General features: G+C 44.3%; 1 protein-coding gene across 1 annotated transcript in view; it reads left to right on the top strand.

Moving 5' to 3' along the window:
• The window catches only part of Prkca (protein kinase C alpha), a 378576-nt gene that overhangs the window by 309906 nt on the left and 46023 nt on the right, over window positions 1-22647 (top strand). The window contains exons 9-10 of the mRNA XM_042702635.1: window positions 20784-20921; window positions 22018-22191. Coding sequence (XP_042558569.1) covers window positions 20784-20921; window positions 22018-22191 — 312 coding nt within the window. The remainder of the gene's footprint in view (window positions 1-20783; window positions 20922-22017; window positions 22192-22647) is intronic.

Genomic DNA, 22647 nt, shown 5'->3' on the forward strand with positions numbered 1-22647 from the left:
TCTGCCACATGGCGTCTGTGGTGATATTTACCTCTCCCACTATAGCATGAAAGCACTTCTAGACAAATGTGTAACTAGTGAGCATGGTGTATTCCAATAAAAACTTATTTACAAGATGTGGTAGACCAGATTTGTCCATGTACTATAGTTTGGTAACTTGTAGTTCAGCTCATGAACTCTGGAATCAAATCTTGGTGTTGCCAACTACTAACTATGTAACCTGTCTGAGTCTTACTGTAGCTGCTGCATGGGAATAATAGCTCTATTTACTGAAGAGAACTGTCTTAGTAGAAAGCCCCTGAAACATCCTATTATTCAAATGCTACATCTTCGAATCATCATTGTCAAGAGTATTTTATTGCAGAAAATGACTTATTGAGAAACTATGGTTTTTAACTTCTGATGTTTCCCAGAAATGAATGACTTCATGTGGAAATCATCTTCCAGATAGTGGGCTGGCGAGTTCTCTGCCCTGCGGTCTAGCCATATTATGAAGTAGAATTTAAAACATGCTTTGAGTTTTTTGGGGGGAGGAGAAGGAGAGGGCTTTTTGTTTGCCTTGTTTTTGTTCCTGTTTTTGTTTTGTTTTGTTGGGGTTTGTTTTGTGTTTTAGACAGGCTCTCTCCCTGTATCCTAGGCTGGCCTCGATTTCTCCTGCCTAGCCTTCCTGAATGCTGGGATTACAGATGTGCCCTACCCTACTTGTCTACTTCCCTGGCTGATAGCATTGTTTTACTGGGGAAAAAATGTATCGTGATTTACATTCTGATGGCTTTCTGGAACATGGTATGTCTATAAATTGGGAGCTTTGTAAGTGTGATATGGTGGTATCTAGAATAAATGATAACCTGTGAGACAAACAGATGTCAGTGGGGGTCGTGAATATAGACCTAATCCCACAAGGAAAAGTCAGCTTACAGTGGCACTTCTCAATTCAGTCATTGAGTTTAGGGTCCCAATTAAAGACTCTAAATGAGCACATCTGATGTGATTGATGTGGACCACCCCAAGAACAAACACAAGTAGCACCCTAATGATGGTAGCCACTCAGAACTCATTAGAGAAATGATCCTGTTAAACAATAGAAATGTCACCATTGACTTATGACTAACTCCATTCACATAAAAGCCAGTACTTCTGCTGGGGTAATGCTGCCATTGTGACCTTTTGAAAAATTCAAGGATGCGATTAGCCCCATCTAGAGCTGTGCCTGGGGAGTTACATGCTGCGTTCAGCTTTCTACTTAGGAAAAAAGGGGTATTTTCCCACTGCATCTCCCCTCTCCTAAAAACAGTTCTACAATTTCTTATAGCTACTTGCAGTTTTATTGCTGTTATTAAGTAACTTGCACATCTTTGTATTGTGTTTGTCAGTCAGTATATACTTTTCCTGAGCCCGAAAGAGCCAGGTCAACCCCTAGAGTTAAAGTTGAACTAGAATTGTTCCAGGAAATAGGAGGCTGCGTGTAATTTGTTCATGCCTGTAATCCTAGCTACTCAGGAAGCTGAGATCTGAGGATCTCAGTTTGAGGCCAGCCCAGGCAGGAAAGAAAGTTTATGAGACTCCTATCTCCAATTAATTACCAAAAAGCTGGAAGTGGAGCTTGTGGTAGAGAACCACTGCCCTTAAGCACAAAAGCTCAGGGACAGTGCCCAGACAGCCCAGCCCCCAACAGAAAGAAAAAAAATAGATGGAGTGAGTAGGGAAGAATTCTGGGACCTTATTTCCAGACCTTCCTTAGAGCTTGCCCCCTTCCCTACCCCCAGAGTTTTAATCCTGTCTCTGCCCACTCCTCTGTTCCTCAAATGCAGTGCCTTTCTCCTAAGACTTGACCCCTCTTCCCTAGGATGACCTCCTCTAGGCAGACCTTTCTCATTCCTGGTACCTAAAGAGAAATTCAGCCAGGAGGGAAAATAACCCAGCTAATCATCTGTCAAGAGCAGCTTAGGATGAGTAGAAGAGATAGCATCTCCCATCTTTAAATTCCATATTTAAGTATCACACACAATCAAACCTAAATTTCCTCAATTTGCTCCAATATCCTCATTACTGCTTCTAATTTGTATTGTGATGGCTTTTAGATGAAAATGGACTTTAAATGAATTCATTTCTACTGGTGGGTTGTTTCTCTCCTCCACATGTTGCCATCAGCTAATGGAAGTTCTAATCTTAAAGAAAATCAGGCAGATTTCCTTAAAAAGAGACAAAATCTAATACAAAAGAAAAATTAAAAAGCCAAAGTGGACTCATCTTAGCAGAATGAAGAGCTCTTAGAGACAGCACACTTTGGACTTTAGGTATTGCTGGATTGAATGAGTTTGCTGTCAAAATATAAAGAAAAACGGTGACCCTTTAGAAAGCTGACATACTCATACTCATAAATAACTCTTTTGAGTATCAAGACCCAAGAGAGCAAGATGAACTTATTTAATTACAGTGTCACTTGAAATTTGCACAGTAATTTTAGAAGCTTTCTAAAGAGAACAAGTTATGTTTAAATGTGAAATGGGGCCAGTGCTCATCAAGCTGAGTCTCGACAACCACCTTTCATCCTCCCCTGTTCCTCTATCATCCTCTCCTGGGGAACAAGAAAGTGTGAGGCTGATGATCAGTAATGCAAACAGCAGTAATGGTGACCACTGACCACTAGGCATCAGGCAGCCTCTGGGCTGAGCATGGAATACCACTTTCATTTGAGAAGTGGAATGACAGCACAGTGTTTAGAAGCTCCTCACATTCAAATTTACTGATCTTGGACAAATTACTTCATCTTTTTAGTCTTAAAAAAATACACAATTTAAGGTAGATAGCCCTCTCTAGGACTGTGCTGTCCAATTTATTAGTCACATGGACTTTGTAACATTTACAATGTTTCCAGTCTGATCTGAGATGTACTGCAAGTATAAAATATATAGAAGCTTTCAAAGATAAGATCACATGAGAAAAACATATAAAATATCTGTTGTCATTTTTGTATTGATTTATATCAAAGTAATATTTTAGGCACATTAGCATAAAGATACTATGTAGTGAATAAACTACATTTTATAGGCAAGTGCTAATGGCTCATGCCTATAGTTGTATCTGCTCAGGTAGCTGAAATGGGAGGATAGTGGTTCAAAGCCAGCTCAGACAAGGAAGTTCATGACACTCTTATCTCCAATTAATCACCAAAAAGCCAGAAGTGGCACTGTGACTCAACTGTTAGAGAAGAAAAATGTATGGTGCCCAAGCCCCTGAGTTCAATCTCCAGGACCAGCACACGAAAGTATTGCCTTTTATGTTATGTTTTATATATCAGTGTAAGTATTGAACACCATAGTTAATTCACCTATTTATGTTTTTAATGAGGACTAAAAGTTTTTAAATTATAGGTTTCATTTTGTTTTTGTTTTTTGTTTTGTCAGTCATGGGGCTTAATCTCAGGGCCTGAGCTTGTTTTGCTTAAGACCAGCGCTTTACCACTTTGAGCCACAGCTCCACTTCTGAGTTCAGGCTGGCTGATCCTTAGATCTCACTCTCCTGAGTAGGTTGGATTATCGACCTGAGCCACCAGTACCCAGCTAAATTATAGTTTTAAAATTGTTCTGCTGCACAGAAAAAGATTCTTCCCATTGAACAAAAATGGGATTTTTGTGATATGTCAGACCCATAATCTTCTAACGGGTTTCCCTATTATGAATCAGTTGTTTCCAAGAGATTTAGATTTCTGAATCTGTTTCTCAAGATTCTGGACCTGTGATGAAATCCCAAAAAAGTAAATAATTTGAGGGGGACATGGTCAAGTAACTCTAGTATAGAAGAGAATGTAAAAGGCTGAGATAATTTTGTCACTCAGTAATTTAATGTTGTACATTTCCAGCCATCATCCTGGAAGTTACTGTGAATTCTACTGAAATGTTTTGGTTAGTTGGTGGTTAGGTGGAAAAACCTTCTAAAGGCTAGAATACTCACTTCTCCAGCCTTCCATGTAAACACAAAGTTGTTTTACCTTTCAGGCGAAAGTAAGTGTCTAAGGACTTACAGATGACTCTTGGGCTAGAGTAACTTCTCAGATAATCTGGGAAACAGTAATACTGAGCATTGCTGGCTGAAAGATTTTATTTGAAAGACTTCTTTTAAAAGATTCTGCACAATATCCATTGTTCACAATCTAATGCTAGTTGTCAGCAAAATGGCAGAAGAGGGACTTTCTGTTACCCTTTTGACAACAACTGAGGGATAAGGGACCTTCTGTGGAAGTCTAGTTGTCCAGAAAAAAAAAAATCCACCAGTGTTTAGGGGTAAAAAAAATCTATGGCAGGTACACTGAAGCGAATAAGAACAGTTTTACATTACTGTGCCATCCATCTCCAAGGCAGTGTAGTCAAAAGCCGAGAGAGACCCTCGTGGGAAAATAAGAGCATAAATAGTGAGAAAGCTCTCAGCCCCTTCAGCCAGATGGGCTGGGATGATGCCCAGAAGATCCATTCATCTCACCCAGGTTACTGGCATCAGCAGAGATAAGAGGCTGGGGGCAAGGAACAGAAGCCCGGGACCTAGTAACTGCTCTGTGACCCATCTAGGAAGCCCATCTAGGAGCCCCTAGCTGGCTATGAGCACCTCAGACATATGCAAAAATATAAAAGGTATGCCTCTTCATAGTTTTTTATGTTTTTGACCAATCAGAGCCATGCCACGTTCGAAGCCAAGATAAATCAAGGGCCATGAAGGAACCGTTTCATGGTGCTTGTGATACAGATCCAAACTCTGAGAAGTGTGGCCCTGGAGAAACTGCCAGTTGCCTTCAATATTCCCATGTGTATCTGTTTTTGTTTATTCTAGAGCAATGTTTGGAGATTATCTTCCTGATTAGCAAATTAAAATTACTGGGATGGTTAAGGTAGTTAAATCCATGGAGATGAGACTCAGTTGTTAGGTTATATGTGGAATGATCAAACAGGCACTTTTCTCTTCTTTATTCTTGTGGAAATTGGATTTTCTGAAAGCCTCGAAGTCTTTGAAGACTTTATCTAATTCACACTGTTCTTCTCTGATGAGCAAAAGAAAAAAATAGGGCACTGGAGACCCTCAGATAAATTGTAGCTATTTGTTGATTTGATCAGCCCTGCTATGGTTACTATGGAAACTTGAGGACTTTCAAATGACCTTTTAGACTCAAAACAGAAAATCAATTCCCCCCAATATGTGTTCTGGGGGTGGGGGATGTTAGGGTCCCCAAATAGCTACTTAATTACTTCCTGAACTGTGAGATATTAAGAGGGGGAGATCTATTAAACGCACACCAGTTGAGAGATTTTTTTTTAATGTTTGTAACTTTAACCTGATGTTAGAAGCATAGTCTTAAACTGAAATAGGACAATTCATTAGATGATTGTCAACAGACATTAACACTGCACTCAGCTGAACAAACTCAGAGGAAGCCTCTAAAGGCAGTGGCCCAGGATGACGATCAATCTGTAATGTATTCTCAGTTTAATTTATCTTAGGGAAATCGTTTTGTTGGGAGGAGAAAAAAAGATTGTGTATCCCAGTTGTCTGTTCCATCCTAATAAATTCCTGAAACGCTGTAAAGAGCTTTGTGTTTGTAGTTACGGTAGAAGTCTTGCAGATGGGTACTGCTAGTTGAAGAAACAGAGCGAGCCTAACACCAAATGTTAGAACAGCTATGTACCAAGCTATGTGTCCAGGCTATGTGAATCAAGGCCCTGATCCCACAGAGGATGAGAGAGGACCAGGGATCTTCCATCTACTTCTAGAAAGGACCACATATCCATGGGCACAAATATAAACATGGAGATTAAGCACTGACATGAGTCTTTACGGCTCTAGGTCAGGCACTTCCCTTATCTACAAAGTTAAAGCTCGTAAGATTAAAAAGCGTATTAGAAGAGTGCTACCCCACATCATGCTGTTCACTAGTTTCCTAAGGTACACGTCCTAAAGAGATTGGATTGCTGCTGGAGGTAGACACTCCTCAGGGTCAGAAGTGCCATGACCCACTTGGGTGGTGGGGTTTGAGCTCAGAAAAACAGCCTCTCTAGCACCCTCGGTCCAAAGCTACCACACACTCCCTCAAACCTGAATAATCCTTCTATGACTCCTTGTTCGGACTTCTTGGTTAAGGTGATGTCAACTTATTTATCACATATCACTCCTTGAGAAAGTGAAGTTAGGCCACTTCTTGAGAAAGTGAAGTTAGGGTTTTCTTGGACAGCAGTGGAGAGGCGAGGAGACTAAGCCTGACACACAATACTTGATGAGCTGGCATTTCATCAACACTGGTTAACACAATTAAGTCTCCTAATTATGTTTCACTGGTCACCTCCGGTACTTCAAAATACTGAAAAGCCATATGAATCATCCGGAAATTTTTTTTAAAAAATTGTTAAGTGGGTTTGGTTTTGAAGAACCAATGTTTAAAATCAATGTATAAAATTGTGCAGTGCCCAGCTGTGTGCTGCCTCAGACATGTAGCTTTAATAAATACTGGGTTACTCCGGTGTACAACTGGCACCTAGCAACATTCAGCGAAATTTCACCTAGAAATTCAGTGGAGTATTTGATGCGTGGCCATGTCCACCATAAATTTCGCCTGGAAGGAAATAGAAGCCACCTGACCCCAGGTGGCTTCATTCCAGTCCTTTCACTGTTTACACAGCAGTGAATTCTATCTTCCTCCAAAGGTCAAATCAGACCTGCTCCTGGGGAACCCCATCACTCACACCCAAAGGCCCACCTTCCCCATCTCTCCTGCTGTGTTGGGGGTAACCGCCTGTCCCTTGTGCTTTCTGCCTTGTAAATGAAACTCAGTCTCCTCCCATCTTTTACAGGGATGTCATGTTCATTTCTTTTTTTTTTTCTTTTTTTTTTTTTGGTGGTCATGGGGCTTGAACTCTGGGCCTGGCCGCTGTTCCTCAGCTCTTCAGCTCAAGGCAAGCGCTCTGCCACTTGAGCCACAGTGCCACTTCCGGTTTTCTAGTGGTTTATTGGAGATAAGAGTCTCACGGAGTTTCCTGCCTAGGCTGGCTTTGAACAGCAATTCTCAGATCTCAGCCTCTTGAGTAGCTAGGATGACAGGTGTGAGCCACCGGTGCCCGGCTTCATGTTCAGGTCTTGAAGGTAGTTCTCATCCATTCTCTCCCTTCCACCTTGGCTGGCCACAAAAACACTTGCCTCTGTTTGGTTTTGTGGCTGCAAAGCCTCAGAATCCAACCTGCTCTCCTCCTTTGAACATGCACTGTGTGTTTTGGTGGCCAAACCTCACATTGGCTTGTGTCTTAGTCTGGGTGCCATGGCCCTCCAATGAGGAAGAAATACTTGAGTCTTCACTCCCCAGAAGATGTATACTAGTCTCTCTTCCTTGCTTCACTTGGTGTTAGTTTAAAAACTGACCAAGGAAATATTGCAATCTCCCATCAGTGATAAAAGCTAGCTAACTCTTTATCTTGAAAGCATCCAATGAACAGAAAGAGTGCACCTTGAAACTGACAGCTCGTGTTGCTCTCTGTTAATAGAGATATTTTGATCACACATTAAGACTCATTTCCAATTTGAATTAGGCATCAGCACGCTGCTGATATGGTGTATTTACACTGCACATGCATGTTTAGATGGAAGATGTAGTGTAATACATTGTGGACTGAAATGATCAGATCATCTGATACCCTTAATGCCTAGCTTAATACTTCTCCCTAGATGTAATTTCTTTCTTATGTTTTAGATTCCCCACTCCCAACTTAATTGTTGTAGCCTAATCATCCACACTATCCCCAGACTATCTGGTGGAATTTTGCAACTTGCATGTGAATTGTCTTCAAAACCTGATCTATTACTGTCACTTCTCTCTTCTGAGGAACTGGTTAGGGGTATGTAGCAGCTGTGTTCTCAGTGTACTGTCTTTATTAGCATTAAGAGCACCTCTGGGTTGTCACAGTGCATTCATATTGGAACAAACTGGGAAACTGGAAAGTGTAAACACCTGGGTGAAGAAAAGAGCCGGGGGAAAGCCCTATCTCTCACTGTGAGCAAGGCTCAACATATAATTCCCTCTTGTAAAGGCACTGACCTATAGAAAAACGTTCAGTAGATAACTCTTCTCATCTCTACATATAATATGTGTTCTCTGGGAGATCCTCCAAGAGCTTAGTGGCCCAGAGAGATTGGAATGGACAAGAATGAGTGAACGTTCCTAGAACCTACATAAACCTTGTAGAGCCTGGTGACCACTAGAGGTGAGAATTGTGCTGCTTGAGAATTCCCTCCCACTGCCTTCCCACTGACCATGGCTTCAATGCCTGTCTCACAATGCCCTGCTTCTTTGGAGAAACACTTGAATACACTGAGCCACCGAGTGATTCCTTTCCTCACAGTACACTGTCCTATGTGCTCCAAGTAGTTACCTCCAGATCACTCCAAGAGGTGGAGACAGTTCAACAAATAAATCACCCGCCATTTCCACTGTTCCCACAGGATACCTCTACTCCTCTACTCACACACTTTAGGAAATCATTATCATATACAGATCATGGGGGTGTGTTTATTTCCTAATGAGGGAAAGCTGGGTGCTGGTTTACACAGATATGACTGAAAAGGAAAATAAAGAGAGGGAGAGAACTATGGCCAGGCCACTTCTCCAGGACCCCTCCCTGGCAGGTAAACTCTGGCTCGTTCCCTTCTGTGTAAGGTCTTCCTGTCTCCAGCTACCTGCTGGGCAGCCCCCATCATCCCAAGGAAGCCCCAGAGGCAGTGTAAGTGCGGCACTCCTCTGGGTTCAAACCCTGCTCCACCACTGCCTCCCCAGGTTTGGGCACTATGCTCACCTCAGTCGCCTGTGTTTATCCAATTCTAAGTTGGAAATGGTAAAAGTATAAACCTATGGGGTTGTTGGGGAAGTAAATGAGTGAATTTAGAAAGCACTTAGAACTGGACCTGGCTAGATGTGTTTGCTGTACTGGTTGCTTCTGAAACTCACCCTGCTTCCCATCCCAGGACATCAGGATTACCGAGTTGCTGTTCCCTAAGCAGTCAGGGAAAGTGCCAGCCAACCTTTCCTTGTGCTTCCCGAACCACTCAGGTGCCAGGTTAGGAGACTTTAGCTACAAACACCAGGTAGGACTCTGTTCACCCCACATCTCCCACTATGACAGTGAAGTAAAGCCCCCAACCCCAGAATACATTTGAGAACATGGCTGACAGCAACCAGTGACTGGATTTTTTTAAATGTGGCGCATGCATGTATACAACAGACTATTATTCAGTCATAGAGAAGAGTAAAATTATGTCCTTTGTAAGCATGGGTGGATCTGGAGCTCATCTTGTTAATAAGAGAGATAAGCCAAACTCAGACAAATAGCACATGTTTTCACTCATAGGCAGAAGCTAGACATAAAAATCATGCCATGATTTTTAAAGGGATGGGCTTTTTCTGGGGGCAGCCCAACCAGGGTAAACTTCATAGAAATATATACATATGTGAAAGTTGCATAATGAAACCCAGTAAAACTCTTAAGGGAGCAAATTGAATCAAAATATACCATATACACATATATAACTATAGAAAAGAAACTCCTCTGCACAATTGATTTATGCTAAAAAAGAAAGAAAGAGAAAAAGGGACTGAACAGGTAGCCCAGCCACTAAGCCTTTTTTCTTTATGTTCCTGCCTAGTTTCAGTGTTTCCTGTGCCTCTTGTTAGAGCTCAAAGAACAGAAAAGTAAAAAAAAAAACCACTAGATCATTCTACCTGCAAGAAAATGTCACCCGTGTGCTAGGAATGCATCTGACCCAAACAGTGAAAATGGAGTATCATTGCTCACTCACACTTCGTTTCTGAGTCGCATTGCTTGCTTGGCTATGAGCTAATCTTCACCCCTTGGCTTTTTCTGCAAATAGACTTGTCAGCAATCAGTCCATGGCTGGTCCCCAGGGATCAGTTCTCTCTGCTGACAGGCTGGACAGAAACAGGCAGGAATGCATCTCTCACCACATGGCAGAGGCTCTGGGTGGACAGCCCGAGTTGCACAAATGGGGGCAGAGATGTAGGAGGTGCATCCAACCATGGCCTTGTTTCCTATTAGGGAATATTCCTTTTGTAACCCACACTGCTGCACACCCCAGCAGACAATGGGGACCCATGAGGGTCACAGTTATTGTTTTACTGACTCCTTCCTCGTCTGTTAACACAAATCCCCATCAAGGGCCTACCAGCCACATCCAGGAGACCCTAAGGGGCATGTAGTATGTGCCAAAGCCATCTGTCTGCCCACCTTTCTCTCTGATTGGAGTCAACTTGCAACTCAGCTGCTTCCTGCAGAGGGGATGCTAGCTGGTAAGCCTACCCCTCTACCTACCACGGCTCCCCCTGCCTCCAGATCTCAGAGGAACCAGGTGCAGAGGTATTTATACCATGTGGGAAGTCTCTATGCCCCCAGGCCCATGCCCATGGACAAAGACAGGCAGGACCCCTCTACATCTACCCCAGACTAGGCAAACCTGTGGACTGCTTAGCCATGCCAGAGTTGACACACCACCCATTTGTGAGTGCCACGCAGTCCATGGCTTCTTCTCTTCCCTCTGCCCCTTCTTTGGGGAGGTTAGGAGGTTAGCCACTGTGTTTAGGAACGGGTGATGGCTGCGGAACACCCACCAGCTCCTGAGCCTGTCCACCCCTTCACCCTCTGAGGGGCTTCTGTGTCTGCAGGACGGACTGGGGAATTTTAGTCCATTTTATAGACTTGGAAACTGAGGCCTGAGAGACCTGACCTTCCAGTCCACACCCACTGGACTCTAGCTCCCACACTCACCCCCATAGTGAGTGAGTGCCAGCTTCCACGTGGGCTGATTTCCACAGACCCCAGAGAACGGAGCAGTATAGCTGCTACTGCCCTTGGATCAGATGTCCCTTTAAGTCCCTGGTTGTTTTTAAAAGGAACAAAAACAGGTATGGTTTTAAAAGGCAGTCCATGAAGATAGAATAAAATAAACAATTCTGGAAATTTTACACTGGATTTAATGGCATTCAAAAAGCTTCCTCCTGCCAGTGAGAGACATTGTATGCAAGTTTTAAATTGTGTAATTGGGCAAATGGACCCAGCTTTTTGGGGAACAGAACCTTTCTGAAAAATCTTGGTGCCAGTCAGGCTTTGGCAAAAGGTCAGGGTACCCCAATAACTGTGAGGCCATGGAAACAGGTTTCTGGATTCTTCCTCCCTGTGGATATGAGTGGTTGAGGGTTTAGTTATGGCTTAGGTTGTTTGAGAGTTGTTTGTTGTTGTTGCTGTTGTTAATTGACTTCCTAACTGGCGTCCTGTGCTTATTTACCTCCAGTTTACTTTTCAAGTCGTAACTTTTTCCACTGGATTCTGTTCTTATGTGATTGTCATTGCTTCTCATTATTTTTCAGACTATTCTTTGAGTATAATACCTCAAACAGAAACAGTGGTGCTCTCCGCCCAACCCAGGACCATTAGCAGCCCTTACTGGCTCCCTGTCCTTCTGTGTTCTGCTTCTGTCTTGAATCTATCATTTGCAGAGTTAAGAACAATTGAGGGCTTAGGAAAAGCCAGGAGACACCAAAGGGTATAGAATTGCTTGGGTTTTTGTAGTTTTCTATAAATGAAACCCCTAGCGATTCTAAAACCCACTCCTGAGGTCAGCCCTCACCGGGGACTTCCATTAGCATTTTTGCCAAGGCCTAGCCCTCACATTAGTGATTTACATCGTTTCTAAAAAGATACAGCTGGAATGTGTCATTTGTGTCTTGTGACATCTTGCAAAATTTAGTGGAACTTTGAGTTGTCAGTCACACTAGTGAACTAGGGGCGAATTTCTGCTAAAAGAGCCCTGTCAAGATGAAATCATGATAGAAAATAACTTCCACTAGAGGGCAGTAAAGATTTGAAAATGAAGGATTCCAAGCGCACTGCCCCTCCACCACAAGCCCTACTTCCCAACCCTCTCCCCCTCCCACCCCCCCAACAGGCATATACACCTCTTTTTTGTTAATAGATGAGACCATGGCTTTATACTCATGAATAATCCTTGGTTTTTGAGTGAGTCATCAAGCTAAAATACCAAGAAGTTCATGGCTTTTCTAGGTCTGGATGGCTCCATTGATCTATTCTTGCCCAGGGCCTCTGCTTTCTTAATAGCAGAGAATTCCCCACTTACAGGCAATATTGCAGGCAGGCTGGAAAGCCATTTACTTTGATGGCATTTGTGTGTTCATGTGCCTCCCGACCCTGCCACTGCAGACTAGCAAAGCCAGCATAGTGTGGATCTTGCCAGAAGGAAGCACTTTAGCAGGAAAAGGAATCGATTTCAGAAAATTCATAAGTGAGCTGCTGTTTGAAGGATAATAAAAGGACGGGGAGCGTCAATCAAGCAGTAGCGACCCAAGTTCAAGCCCCTCCTCCCAAATAAGAGAATTTGTAAGTGCCCCAGACAGTCTGATGACAGTAGTTCATGGCCTTACCTCCTCCCCTCAGCTGTGCCCCACTGTGGGCATCAGTCAGAGGGCCTGCTGTGGTTCCCTGGTGGGAAAGGCATAACCTTTTGATCCTTAGAGAGGGAAAGTTGTCTGGGATCCTCAAAGCTGGATCCTTTGGGGATCCTGGGATCTAGCCTCCCCAAGATGTGCTTAGCAGGCAAAACAGGTAAACCATCTTCGAGATTAGCCAGCCTGGCAAACATGTCCACAGTCAACCAACAAATCTGAGAAACAAGAGGAAAAAATAGATTACCTGTAAAGAAAACCACACACTGCGATACTAGAAGTCTATAATACTTGGCAGGGGAAAAACACACACATACACATAAAGCACTTTTCTGTTTTCCAAACTGGGCAAAGTGCTAATAGGTCCCAGGTCCCACATTTCTCCTTAGAATATGGCTCAGTTGTCATGACAACAGAGCCCCACTGGCTTCCTGTGACTTCTTTTTCACAGTGCCAACAGCCTAAGTGGCTGTGTTCATAAAAATATTTCTCATTTAGAAAACAGCTTAATGTGTTTTCTCTTAAATTCTTCCTCTGCTGAATAAGTAGAGCTTGTCTGGCTCCCAAACTTTAATTTTCCTGTACTAGTCAGCAATTCAAGCCTCTCAGAAGAGATTGAATAGTAATTTAGTTCAGGTGCAGTTGAGGTTCTTCATTGTGGCTGTTCTGATAGATTGGCAAGGAAATAGTGAATGGTTTGAAGGGCTGGCTGCATGGCTCAGTTGGTAGAGTGCTGGCCAATGAGCAAAAGCGGCAGGTACTGAGTTCGAGTCCCAGTCTCGGACTTAAAGAAAATAATGGTTTGAAAATCTGCATGATACAGACAAGGCAAGAGTAAGCAAGCTGTAGCCCACCAGCCAGGCATAGCCACTATTGGTTTTTACCATATGTTTTATTGAAACATAGCCACACACATTCACTTGTTCGTGCAGCTTTCCTCCACAAACAGCAGAATAACTTAGTTACAACAGACAGTATTTGGCCTACAAAGCCAAAACGTTTCCAGACAAAGCTTGCTGACCCTTGATCTAGAAGGGAAAGCACTGAATTCAGACTAGAGTTCATGGTGGAGCCCAAAGAGGAAAGCCAGTATGACTGGTCACTTAGCATCATTTTAGCTTGTTGCCCAGTTGGTTACTGAGTAGAGAGAAATAGACATCATGGCAGGTAGTTCATGAATAACACAAAGGACATCCTCCACTAGCGGTCTCATTGGAAACTCCTCCCCAATGCCCTGTGGTCTTCTTCTGAAGCACTTGATCTCTCTAAACTAAGACAGCAGAGGGCACAGGTGCATACAATACCTCAGATGTAAAGTGCAATGCTTATGTAGAATGTAACTATTTCTATGAATTGCATCCTGGTTTATGGAGTGGCACTGAAATACCATTAGTCTTTTTCTGTCAAAGTTGTTCGGCTATGCCCTGAACCCAGAGTGTTTTCATTTTACCAAAACAGAAATTTAAAAAAAAAAACAGTAGGAGACATCTACAATGATTTATTTGCTACTGTGGTGGCCATTGGTGGACTATCTACCCATGGAGTCTTAGTAATAGGAAAAATAAATCATTCTAGGCTCTGGTGGCTCACACCTGTAATCCTGGCTACTCAAGAAAATGAGATCTGAGGTCACAGTTCAAAGCCAGCCTGGGCTGTAAAGTCCATGACACACCTATATCCTCTTAAGCACCAAAAAGCCAGAAGTGGAGCTGTGACTCAAGTGGTAGAGCGCTAGCCTTGAGCAAAAAAAATCTAAGAGATAGCAGCCAGGCTCTGAGTTCAAGCCCTAAGACTGGACTGGCACGTGTGCACGTGCACGTACACACACACACACACACACACACACACACACACACACACAGAGTAAAGTAGGAAAAACTTTCCATTACTGTCAAGTTCAGCAGCAAGAGCAAATGAACACAGCAAGCATCAAAGTCATGTTTTTCATAGTACTCAGAGACACCATTATTGAAGGTGCAGGCACAACATAAGTGAGAATAAACACACTTAACGTGGAACACAGTGACACAGCAACCCAGAGGTTACTCATGATAATAGAAAGGTTCTGTGTTCTCACTGTAGTCTGGGTCTGTGGGCTTGGAGTCACACTGAAGATAACCCAGCATCCTCTGTTAGAATTTCCAGGCGCTGTTCTGTGAGAGCTGGGGATTTGTGACAGCTCACTCCCTTTGGATCTTCTGGGTCTGTTTCTTCTCACGCAGCACAGCCAGTGTGTTATTTGTTGTACGTGATTCACACCTGGCAGAGTGTCTAAGGCAGTAAGATAAGACATGGAACACTGCTGCTGTAGGTGTGGTATGCACAGCTCAGTGGCTGCAAACTAATGTTCAACCTAATGGAAAATGAGTCTCCCATCACCTCCCCTCATTCAGGTGGAATGAAGCACCCCAGTAGTGAGCTGAGTTTGGGGAGCCCCTCACATTCACACATGGGAAACTCTTCAGACACCAGTGTTTTTATACATGCATGCATTGTGGGGGTAAATAAGTCCAACTGGAGAGGATTTGGGTTTGCACTAACTCACTTTGTGTGATTTGCTTGATGAAATGCATCTTCAGTGACTGCAGACAGTGTGCTGCTCAGGTGATCGATCTGTCCTACAAAGCAAGACACATTGTTAGCTGGGTATTCGTTCCTTTTCTCATGGGGAGAAGAAGCTGCCCGGTCTCACAGCCAAGTCGCCTCATGAAGCTAGACTTGATTAAATGCTAAGGCACCATCATTTGAGGAACTAAAAATCTAGATTTTCAGTTCTAAGAGACACAGACAGAGACAGAGACAGAAATAAAGACAGGAGAAAAGGAGGGAGGAAGTGGGTGAGGGAAGGAAGGAAACTTCAGCATCAAAGTCACTGTATCCTATATCATCATATCTTGCTTCAAAGTTGCCTTTTTTCTCCTTTCTAAGTAAGTTTGGTGTCATCTTAATAAGCCAACATCTTTTCTTGTAGCAGTCTTTGCCCAGCCTTTCTCTGGAAAGCAAGGTGAAATCTTGACCAGAGCCAAGACCTGTCTCTTCTCCTACCATCTCCCCCACCCTTCTCCCTAGAGCGTGTGGATCTTGTGGAACAAGCTCCGCCTTCTCAGCACCTGCCACGCCCATCCACAGCCTCACCCAACTCCATGGGGCACAGAGACACTCAGACCATGTTGTTTCTGTAACAGAATGCCTGAGAATGAGTGCTTTAAAAAGAAAAGTGGTGTGCTTAGCTCACAATTCTGGAGGTCCAGGAACAGGATATCTGCCCCTGCTTGGCCTCTGGTGAGAGCTCACGCTTTTTTTAACCTCATGTAAAAAAAATAGAAGAGTAAGTGCATCCAAAAGAGTAAGACGATACATAGCACACTGGTAAGATGTATGCTTAGCAAGCAAAAGCCCCCAAGTTCAGTTAAATTCCTAATAGAAATTTTGAAAGAGAGATGGAGAGAAAGAGAGGGAAAGAGGAAGGGAGGGAGGGAGGAAAAAGAGAAGGAAGGAGAAAGATGGAGAGAAAAGTTTTCTTACTGATTTACTGACTTGTAAGTCAATAAGACTTAGCAAGTATCTCCTTACTGACTTGGCATCCTTTGCATCTGATGCCATATCTAGAACACATTCGACACACATTAATTTGTGGAGAGAGTATCTTACATCTCACACAAGGACTCAAGTTCAACAAGTTTTTCCTAAGCAAGTGCTCAAGCCAAGCCTTCAGCAGTCTTTCCTGAGAAAAAGAGTAGAAAAACACGTTTGTTTGTTTGTTTAAAAGAAAAGGCACTCAGCATGAAGCATCCCCAGGGGCTGAACTGAACAACCCTCATATTAACTCTTTCCAGACCAATGAGGATTCCTTCAGAATCCTGTCATGTCACAGATAAAGGACCAGGGGCTCAGCATGGCCATGGACCCTGTGTGACTAAGTCAGGATGCAAATCTGTGAGCTCTCCACTGCTCTCCTCTGCTTAACTTAAGAAGCATCCACAGAGCCCAGAGGGAGTCCTGCCTGTTAAAGGATGGAAAAATCAAACGCCACAGGCCTCTGTCCCCTCAGCTTCTGCTCAGAGCCTGGCCCTCCAGCACCTTTGTATAGAACTTGGAAATAAGCGAAGTAGAAGCCAAAATAGGGGATAGATCCACACATGTTTTCATGGCTGGGGTAATAATATCTAAGTCAACAGGCCCCGTAGGTACTCTTCCCTGAGTATCCCTCTGGATCCTTCCTGCTTTACAGCGCTGTGGTTTGAATCCTATTTTCCCCTAAGTGTCTGTGCAGGACCATGTTTGTGTTGCTGTAATGAAGGATGTCAACACGCTTCTTCTCGTGCCTCCTTGATTTTCTGAAATCTATGCAGTTAGGCTGTGGGCTTTGGCTTTATCCCCAGGCACCCTGGTCACGTCTGAATTACCTTCATGACAAGCAGACGTATGTCGACATAAGACAAGCCAGGAAAGGCAGATCTCTCTGTCTGTCCTGCTGGGGGTCTGGGAAAACAGTTGCCAAACAAGCCATTAAAAAAAGAAAGAAAGAAATAGTGGGCTTACTGCTGCTAAGACAGCCTTGCTGGGCTTTGGATGAGCAAGACTTCTCATCCAAGGAACGTCCCTTCTCAGAAACCCTTCTAAGAGCATGGTTTCAGCTTGTTGCCTAGTTAACTCAGACAGTGTGGCCTCTGGAGAAGAGTGCTCTAAACCTGACCTCCTTAAAGATGAGAAAGCCCTCGGGACACTTGGGAGCTGACCCCACGCTCCAGTGACTGCTTAAGGAAAAGAGTTCAGGTTACAGGTGTCTGCCAGGGCAGACAGAGTCCAGATGCAATTATCTGCAACAGCCTACCTGACCATAGTGCCTTCTGGAATCAAGTTTGTCTTCTGGCCAAATAGTGCCAGCTACAAGTTCTGCCAGTCTTTACCACTTCCTGAACCACACATGAGTGAATGAATAAGAGAATCCATCGATTCTAACTATGTGCCTGGAATAGTCTTGGTCTATAGACAAAAGGCTGAGCAAGACATACCTCTTTCCTGCCAGAGTGGTGAATCGAATGAAGAGGACAGGTAGATAAGTCTAGAAAGCGGTGGATCTGTGGGTCTGGTGCAGGATTTGAGACTAGGCTGGTGGAAGACAGGATCCCCGGGGACGCTGTGAGGATCAGGATCTCAGATGGATTTGAGGGCAAGCAGGAATTCTCATGGGAAGAATATTCCTTCCAGAAAACTCCTAGGAAAGGGAAGGGAGTCGGCTTCTGGGGTCCTGCAGCTGGCTGAAGGCTTTGGCTGCCTGGACGAGGCAGTAACTTAAGGGTCCTTAGTCTCACTCTGCAGAAGGGGCCCAAAGAGAACCCCAGACAACTCCAGATGTCACAGGTACAAAAGCCGTAATCTTGGGGACATCTGTCTGCCGAGATGAGCAATTCCAGGAAGTCTGGAAGGTGGGAATGCAGTGGGAACTGAGGCTGGATTGTGAAACTGAACGAGACAGTGAGGCCCCTACCCTCCCAGGCCTGCAGTCCAGGGTGATGTATGCGAGGAAGAAAACAAAAGCAAAAGAGGTAGAAAGGGAAAGAGGGGTGGGAGACATAGGAACTGTGGGAAGATCACTCTGAGCCAGCAGCTTTGAGCAGACATAAACACATTCTACAACAGGGAAGTGAGGCCCAAGATCTGAGGTAGAAGGAGAAGAAGTTGGGGCACTGGCTGAGAATGAGGCCAAAGCAGTGTTGAGGTTAAGCAGAGAAAAAGAAAGAAGCTGGATCCTCCTCTTCATCCTTCAAAGAACTTGCCTTTGTCCCAGAGCTCCTTTTACAAACTCACTCTTACAGGGCTCCATGTCATTCCACCACAATGCCTGCAGGTGGCAGCATAGAGGTGACTCTGGAAACACTGGGAAACCCCTGGGAACACCACTGTGGATGGAGAGGGCCTCAGGGAAGGCTCTGGCTAGGGAGGAATTTATCCCCACTCTCTGGGCCAGGCCTCTGTTGTAAGTGCAGTTATCTTGGGCCAGTGTCACCTGCTCAGGACCCTGCACACTCTCAGGCTCTCTTCTGCTCTGACAGCCACAGAAAACATCCTTGCTTCTAGCTAATAAGACAGGACAGTGACATCTGCACCTGCCAGTCAGGAAGCCAATATTTCCTGCTCTGTCCATCTTCACCTCTGAGAGCAAAAGTCACCCATGACACTTTCTTCCCAAGCATCACGACTTGGTCTCAGACCACGTGCAAAGTGCTGTTGTAGTTGAGTTCAGAAGTGCTCAATGCAAAATGCTTTTGTCTTTTGAACCTTTGAGCCTGTCTATGGACAATATCTTGTCCCTCTGACTAGACAAAGATCATAGCACAGAGCGTACAATGTCAGGTAATGGGACCCAGTGAAGGCAGAGGAAGCATTCTGGGTAGAAAACCCTCTAGCTACGGTGGAGGCCCATCACCTTTTTCACTGCTCAGCCTGTATTTTCTGCCTGCTGTATTGGGGTGTCACAGGAGGAAGGAGCAATGGTTCAGTAGAATTGCCCTCTGTGCCCAGAAGAGCTGCTCAGAGCTCCAGGATGCAGGTGGAAATGGGGCATTGATCGTGGGTAGTATGAAGATTACCTCCCCCGGTGAAAATGCCCTTCAACTGGGTTAAGACTTAGAACCACAAGTCAGCAGTGTGTGGGTTTTCCTGGATATTCCTGTGAAGTTCCTAAGAACATAAAAAATAACCTTTGTGCTTCTTTTTAATAACTTTTTTGGGGGTGGGGGGCAGGTGTGATAATGGAGTTTGAACACCAGGTCTTGCATTTACTAGGCAGGTGCTCTACCAATTTATCCATCTTCCAGCCCTCCTTTGCTTTGCTTTAGTTATTCTCTGGTAAGGTTCTCACATTTTTGCTCAAGACCAACATCAGACTTGAATCCTCCTGTCTCTAGCCTGCATTATAGGCACAAGGCTCTGCTTAAATGAGTGTGTCAGGTCATTATATTTGTAGTCAAGCTATGAGACTGAACTTTCTCTCAGAGAAAAGTGAGCATCAAGCCAGGTGCCAGTGGTTCATGTCTGTCATCCTAGCTATTCAGGAGGCTGAGACTGAGGATCACAGTTCAAAGCCAGCCGGGACAGCAAAGTCCATGAGAATCTTACCTCCAGTTTAAAAAAAAAGTAGGACCTACCAGGGTCCTGGCCTTGTCCGCAGCTCTCATCCTTAGACAGACTTTCAAAGTTCAGGAGCTGGGGAGGGAGGGGATTGTACATCAACTCTAGGCTTCTCCGGTGCCTCCGCAGACTTCCTCACTGACTAAGGGAACATTAGTCCTTAGGGGATCTGACCTGCCATCCATCCCTTGCTACTAAACCTCCTTATCAATGACCTTCCATCTCTCCATGAGAATCACGACAGTGTGGCTCCCTCCAGGGCCTTCATGGGGTGTGAGTCTAGCATATAAAAGCTGCTTAAAGGGCTGGGAAGGTGGCTCAGTGGTAGAGCACTTGCCTTGCATGCATGAGGCCCTGGGTTTGATTCCTCAACACCACATAAGCAGAAAAAGCCAGAAGTGGTGCTGTGGCTCAAATGGTAGAGTGCTCGCCTTGAGCTGAAGTGCTGAGGGACAGTGCCCAGTGCACAGCCGACAAAAGAAAAAAACACTGCTTGGAGAAAGAAGCTCAAACATCAGTTACCAGGTGGTCCTCAGACTCAGGGGGCACAGTGGGTTTCATGGGACCGATTGCTGTGCATCACTATTCTCATGAGCTTTGCTCTTGACTTCAAAACAAACAAGACCCCTGCTCCTCCTACAGTGCCTTTAAAAGCTTCCATCAGTTACAGTAACACTTGCATCAGTCCTCGCCAGACCTTCTGCTCCCCCTCTTTACCTGCTCCTTTATACAGATTGATTTTAAATTGGAAAACCTACAAATAAGAGAAACACCCACCCATACTTTATTTCCTCAACTCTGTTATCAGTCTCAAAACACTGTTTGCCCATAAGAAGTTAATTTTAGGTTCCAGAATTAGAATCCATCCACCCTTGGCTGATTCCTGTGATTTGACTCTCAGTTGATTGTGTAGAATTATTCTTTGTAAAGACCAGACAGGGGAAGGTTTTTGCTACTTTACAGACTTTCTCTTAAGATGAAGATAACCACTGAAATATGAATAGATCTTAATTCCTTATTCTCACATTATTTTTTGTTTTTCATTCCCTCCCAACCCCCCAGCTGGCCTCAAGTTTACTTACATTGTGATGTTTACTGTTAGTCTTTCCTTGTAAAACTGACCAAAGCTTTCTCACATTTGCTTGTTGTGCAGAAAGCCAAGCTCGGCCCTGCTGGTAACAAAGTGATCAGCCCCTCGGAAGACAGGAAACAGCCTTCCAACAACCTCGACAGGGTGAACCTTACCGACTTCAATTTCCTCATGGTGCTGGGGAAGGGGAGTTTTGGGAAGGTAAGATGACAAGGGGCCTATGCTGACAGCGTCAGATCAGAAGGGATTCTCATTTTAGCTTTCCCTGATCTTGTGCACATTCCTAAATGTTCTGGTTACTTTTACTTAAACAAACAAACAAAAAACCTTTAACTCAAAAGCTATAACAAGTTGGTGACTGTCCCGGACAGGATGCCTCAGAATGTTGTTCAAATGAGTTATTTTCACAACTAAAGTCAGAGGTGACCTTGTAGTCAAGTCAATGTCATCAATAAGAGATACGGCCACTGGACCATGTGCAGTGAGCTCATGTATATTGGTTTGGCTTCTGTGATCAAATCTCATAACAGATCCAAGAAGTTTTGTTGTTGTTGTTGTTTTCTGAGTTCCTGACCTGTGAGATTACAAAGGCCAGTCACATTTTACCCAAGGAAAACATGGATAATTCCAGATGGATGTTGCCTCTTCCCTTTAGCAGCCAAAGGAGTACCATCGTGTGGAAATAGCCCACGCAGTGGACAGATCCTGATGGATTTACAAGGGTAGAAAAAGGCTGGAGGAATTTAATCTCTGCTGGCAGGCAGTGTTTCCAAATTTGTACATAAGGTTTGTTAGTTAGCTTTCCATCACTATAATGAGATGCCAGGGTCAATTAGCTTATAAAAGAAAAAGGTTGATTTTGACTCATGGTCATAGAGACTCAGGCCCATGATTATGTTGCACCCCACCCCCTCGCTCTGTCCCCTCATTAGCCTGTACCTCTGCACATCAGAGTGGCAATGTGTAGTGGAACATATCACTTTACCAGCCCAGAAGCAAAGAGGAAGAGTCTGCTGCCCCCCCCCCCCCAATTCCCTTCAGGGACCTCCACAAGGTCTCACCGCCAAAAGAGTCCAATACCTCCCTAGAGTTCCTCAGGGACCACGGCTTTACCACCTGGCTCCTTGGGGGACACTTATGTAATCAAACCATACCAAAGGTAATTACTACTTTTCTGTCCCATCTTTACAGACAGCTGAACTGTCGCCCGGCCTAGTTCTTCCCCATCCCTCCCTCATCACTCCCAGGACCAGATGTCTGCTTGGAAATATTCATCTTGTTTTTAATTTGTTCCCAGGTGATGCTGGCTGACAGAAAGGGAACAGAAGAACTGTATGCTATCAAAATCCTGAAGAAGGATGTGGTGATTCAGGATGATGACGTCGAGTGCACCATGGTGGAAAAGCGGGTTCTGGCCCTGCTCGACAAGCCCCCATTCCTGACTCAGCTGCACTCCTGTTTCCAGACTGTGGTAAGGACTCTGGGCTGAGTGTCTCTGAGGCACAGCACCCAGTACTTGAACCACATTGTCTCAGCATCACCAGGAAAAGGCAGAGCAGCATGCCAAGTGGAAGGGACAGGGGCAGTGCTCACCTCTCTGACTCATCGATTTGGTGCATTCCCTCTCTGTGCTATCCTTTGGTTGCCGACTTGGCCTTTAATTCTGTAAATATTTCTAACTGGCCTTCTGTGTCCTTGGGTTTCACACTCACAGATTCCTCTAGTCATACATCAAAGAATGTTCAGAAAAACGGCATCTGTACTAAACATGTGCAGATTCGTTTCTTATCATTATTCCCCAAACAAATAGCAAACCAAGTATGTATAGCATCAGTGTATTAGGTTTTATAAGTAGTCTAAAGATGATTTAAAATATGTGGGCAGATCTGTATAGGTGATATGCAGATACTTTTCTGCCTTATAGAAG

Source organism: Dipodomys spectabilis, unplaced genomic scaffold, assembly GCF_019054845.1.
Source record: "Dipodomys spectabilis isolate Male_0828 unplaced genomic scaffold, ASM1905484v1 ptg000329l, whole genome shotgun sequence".
In the NCBI taxonomy this organism is placed as follows: Eukaryota; Metazoa; Chordata; class Mammalia; order Rodentia; family Heteromyidae; genus Dipodomys; species Dipodomys spectabilis.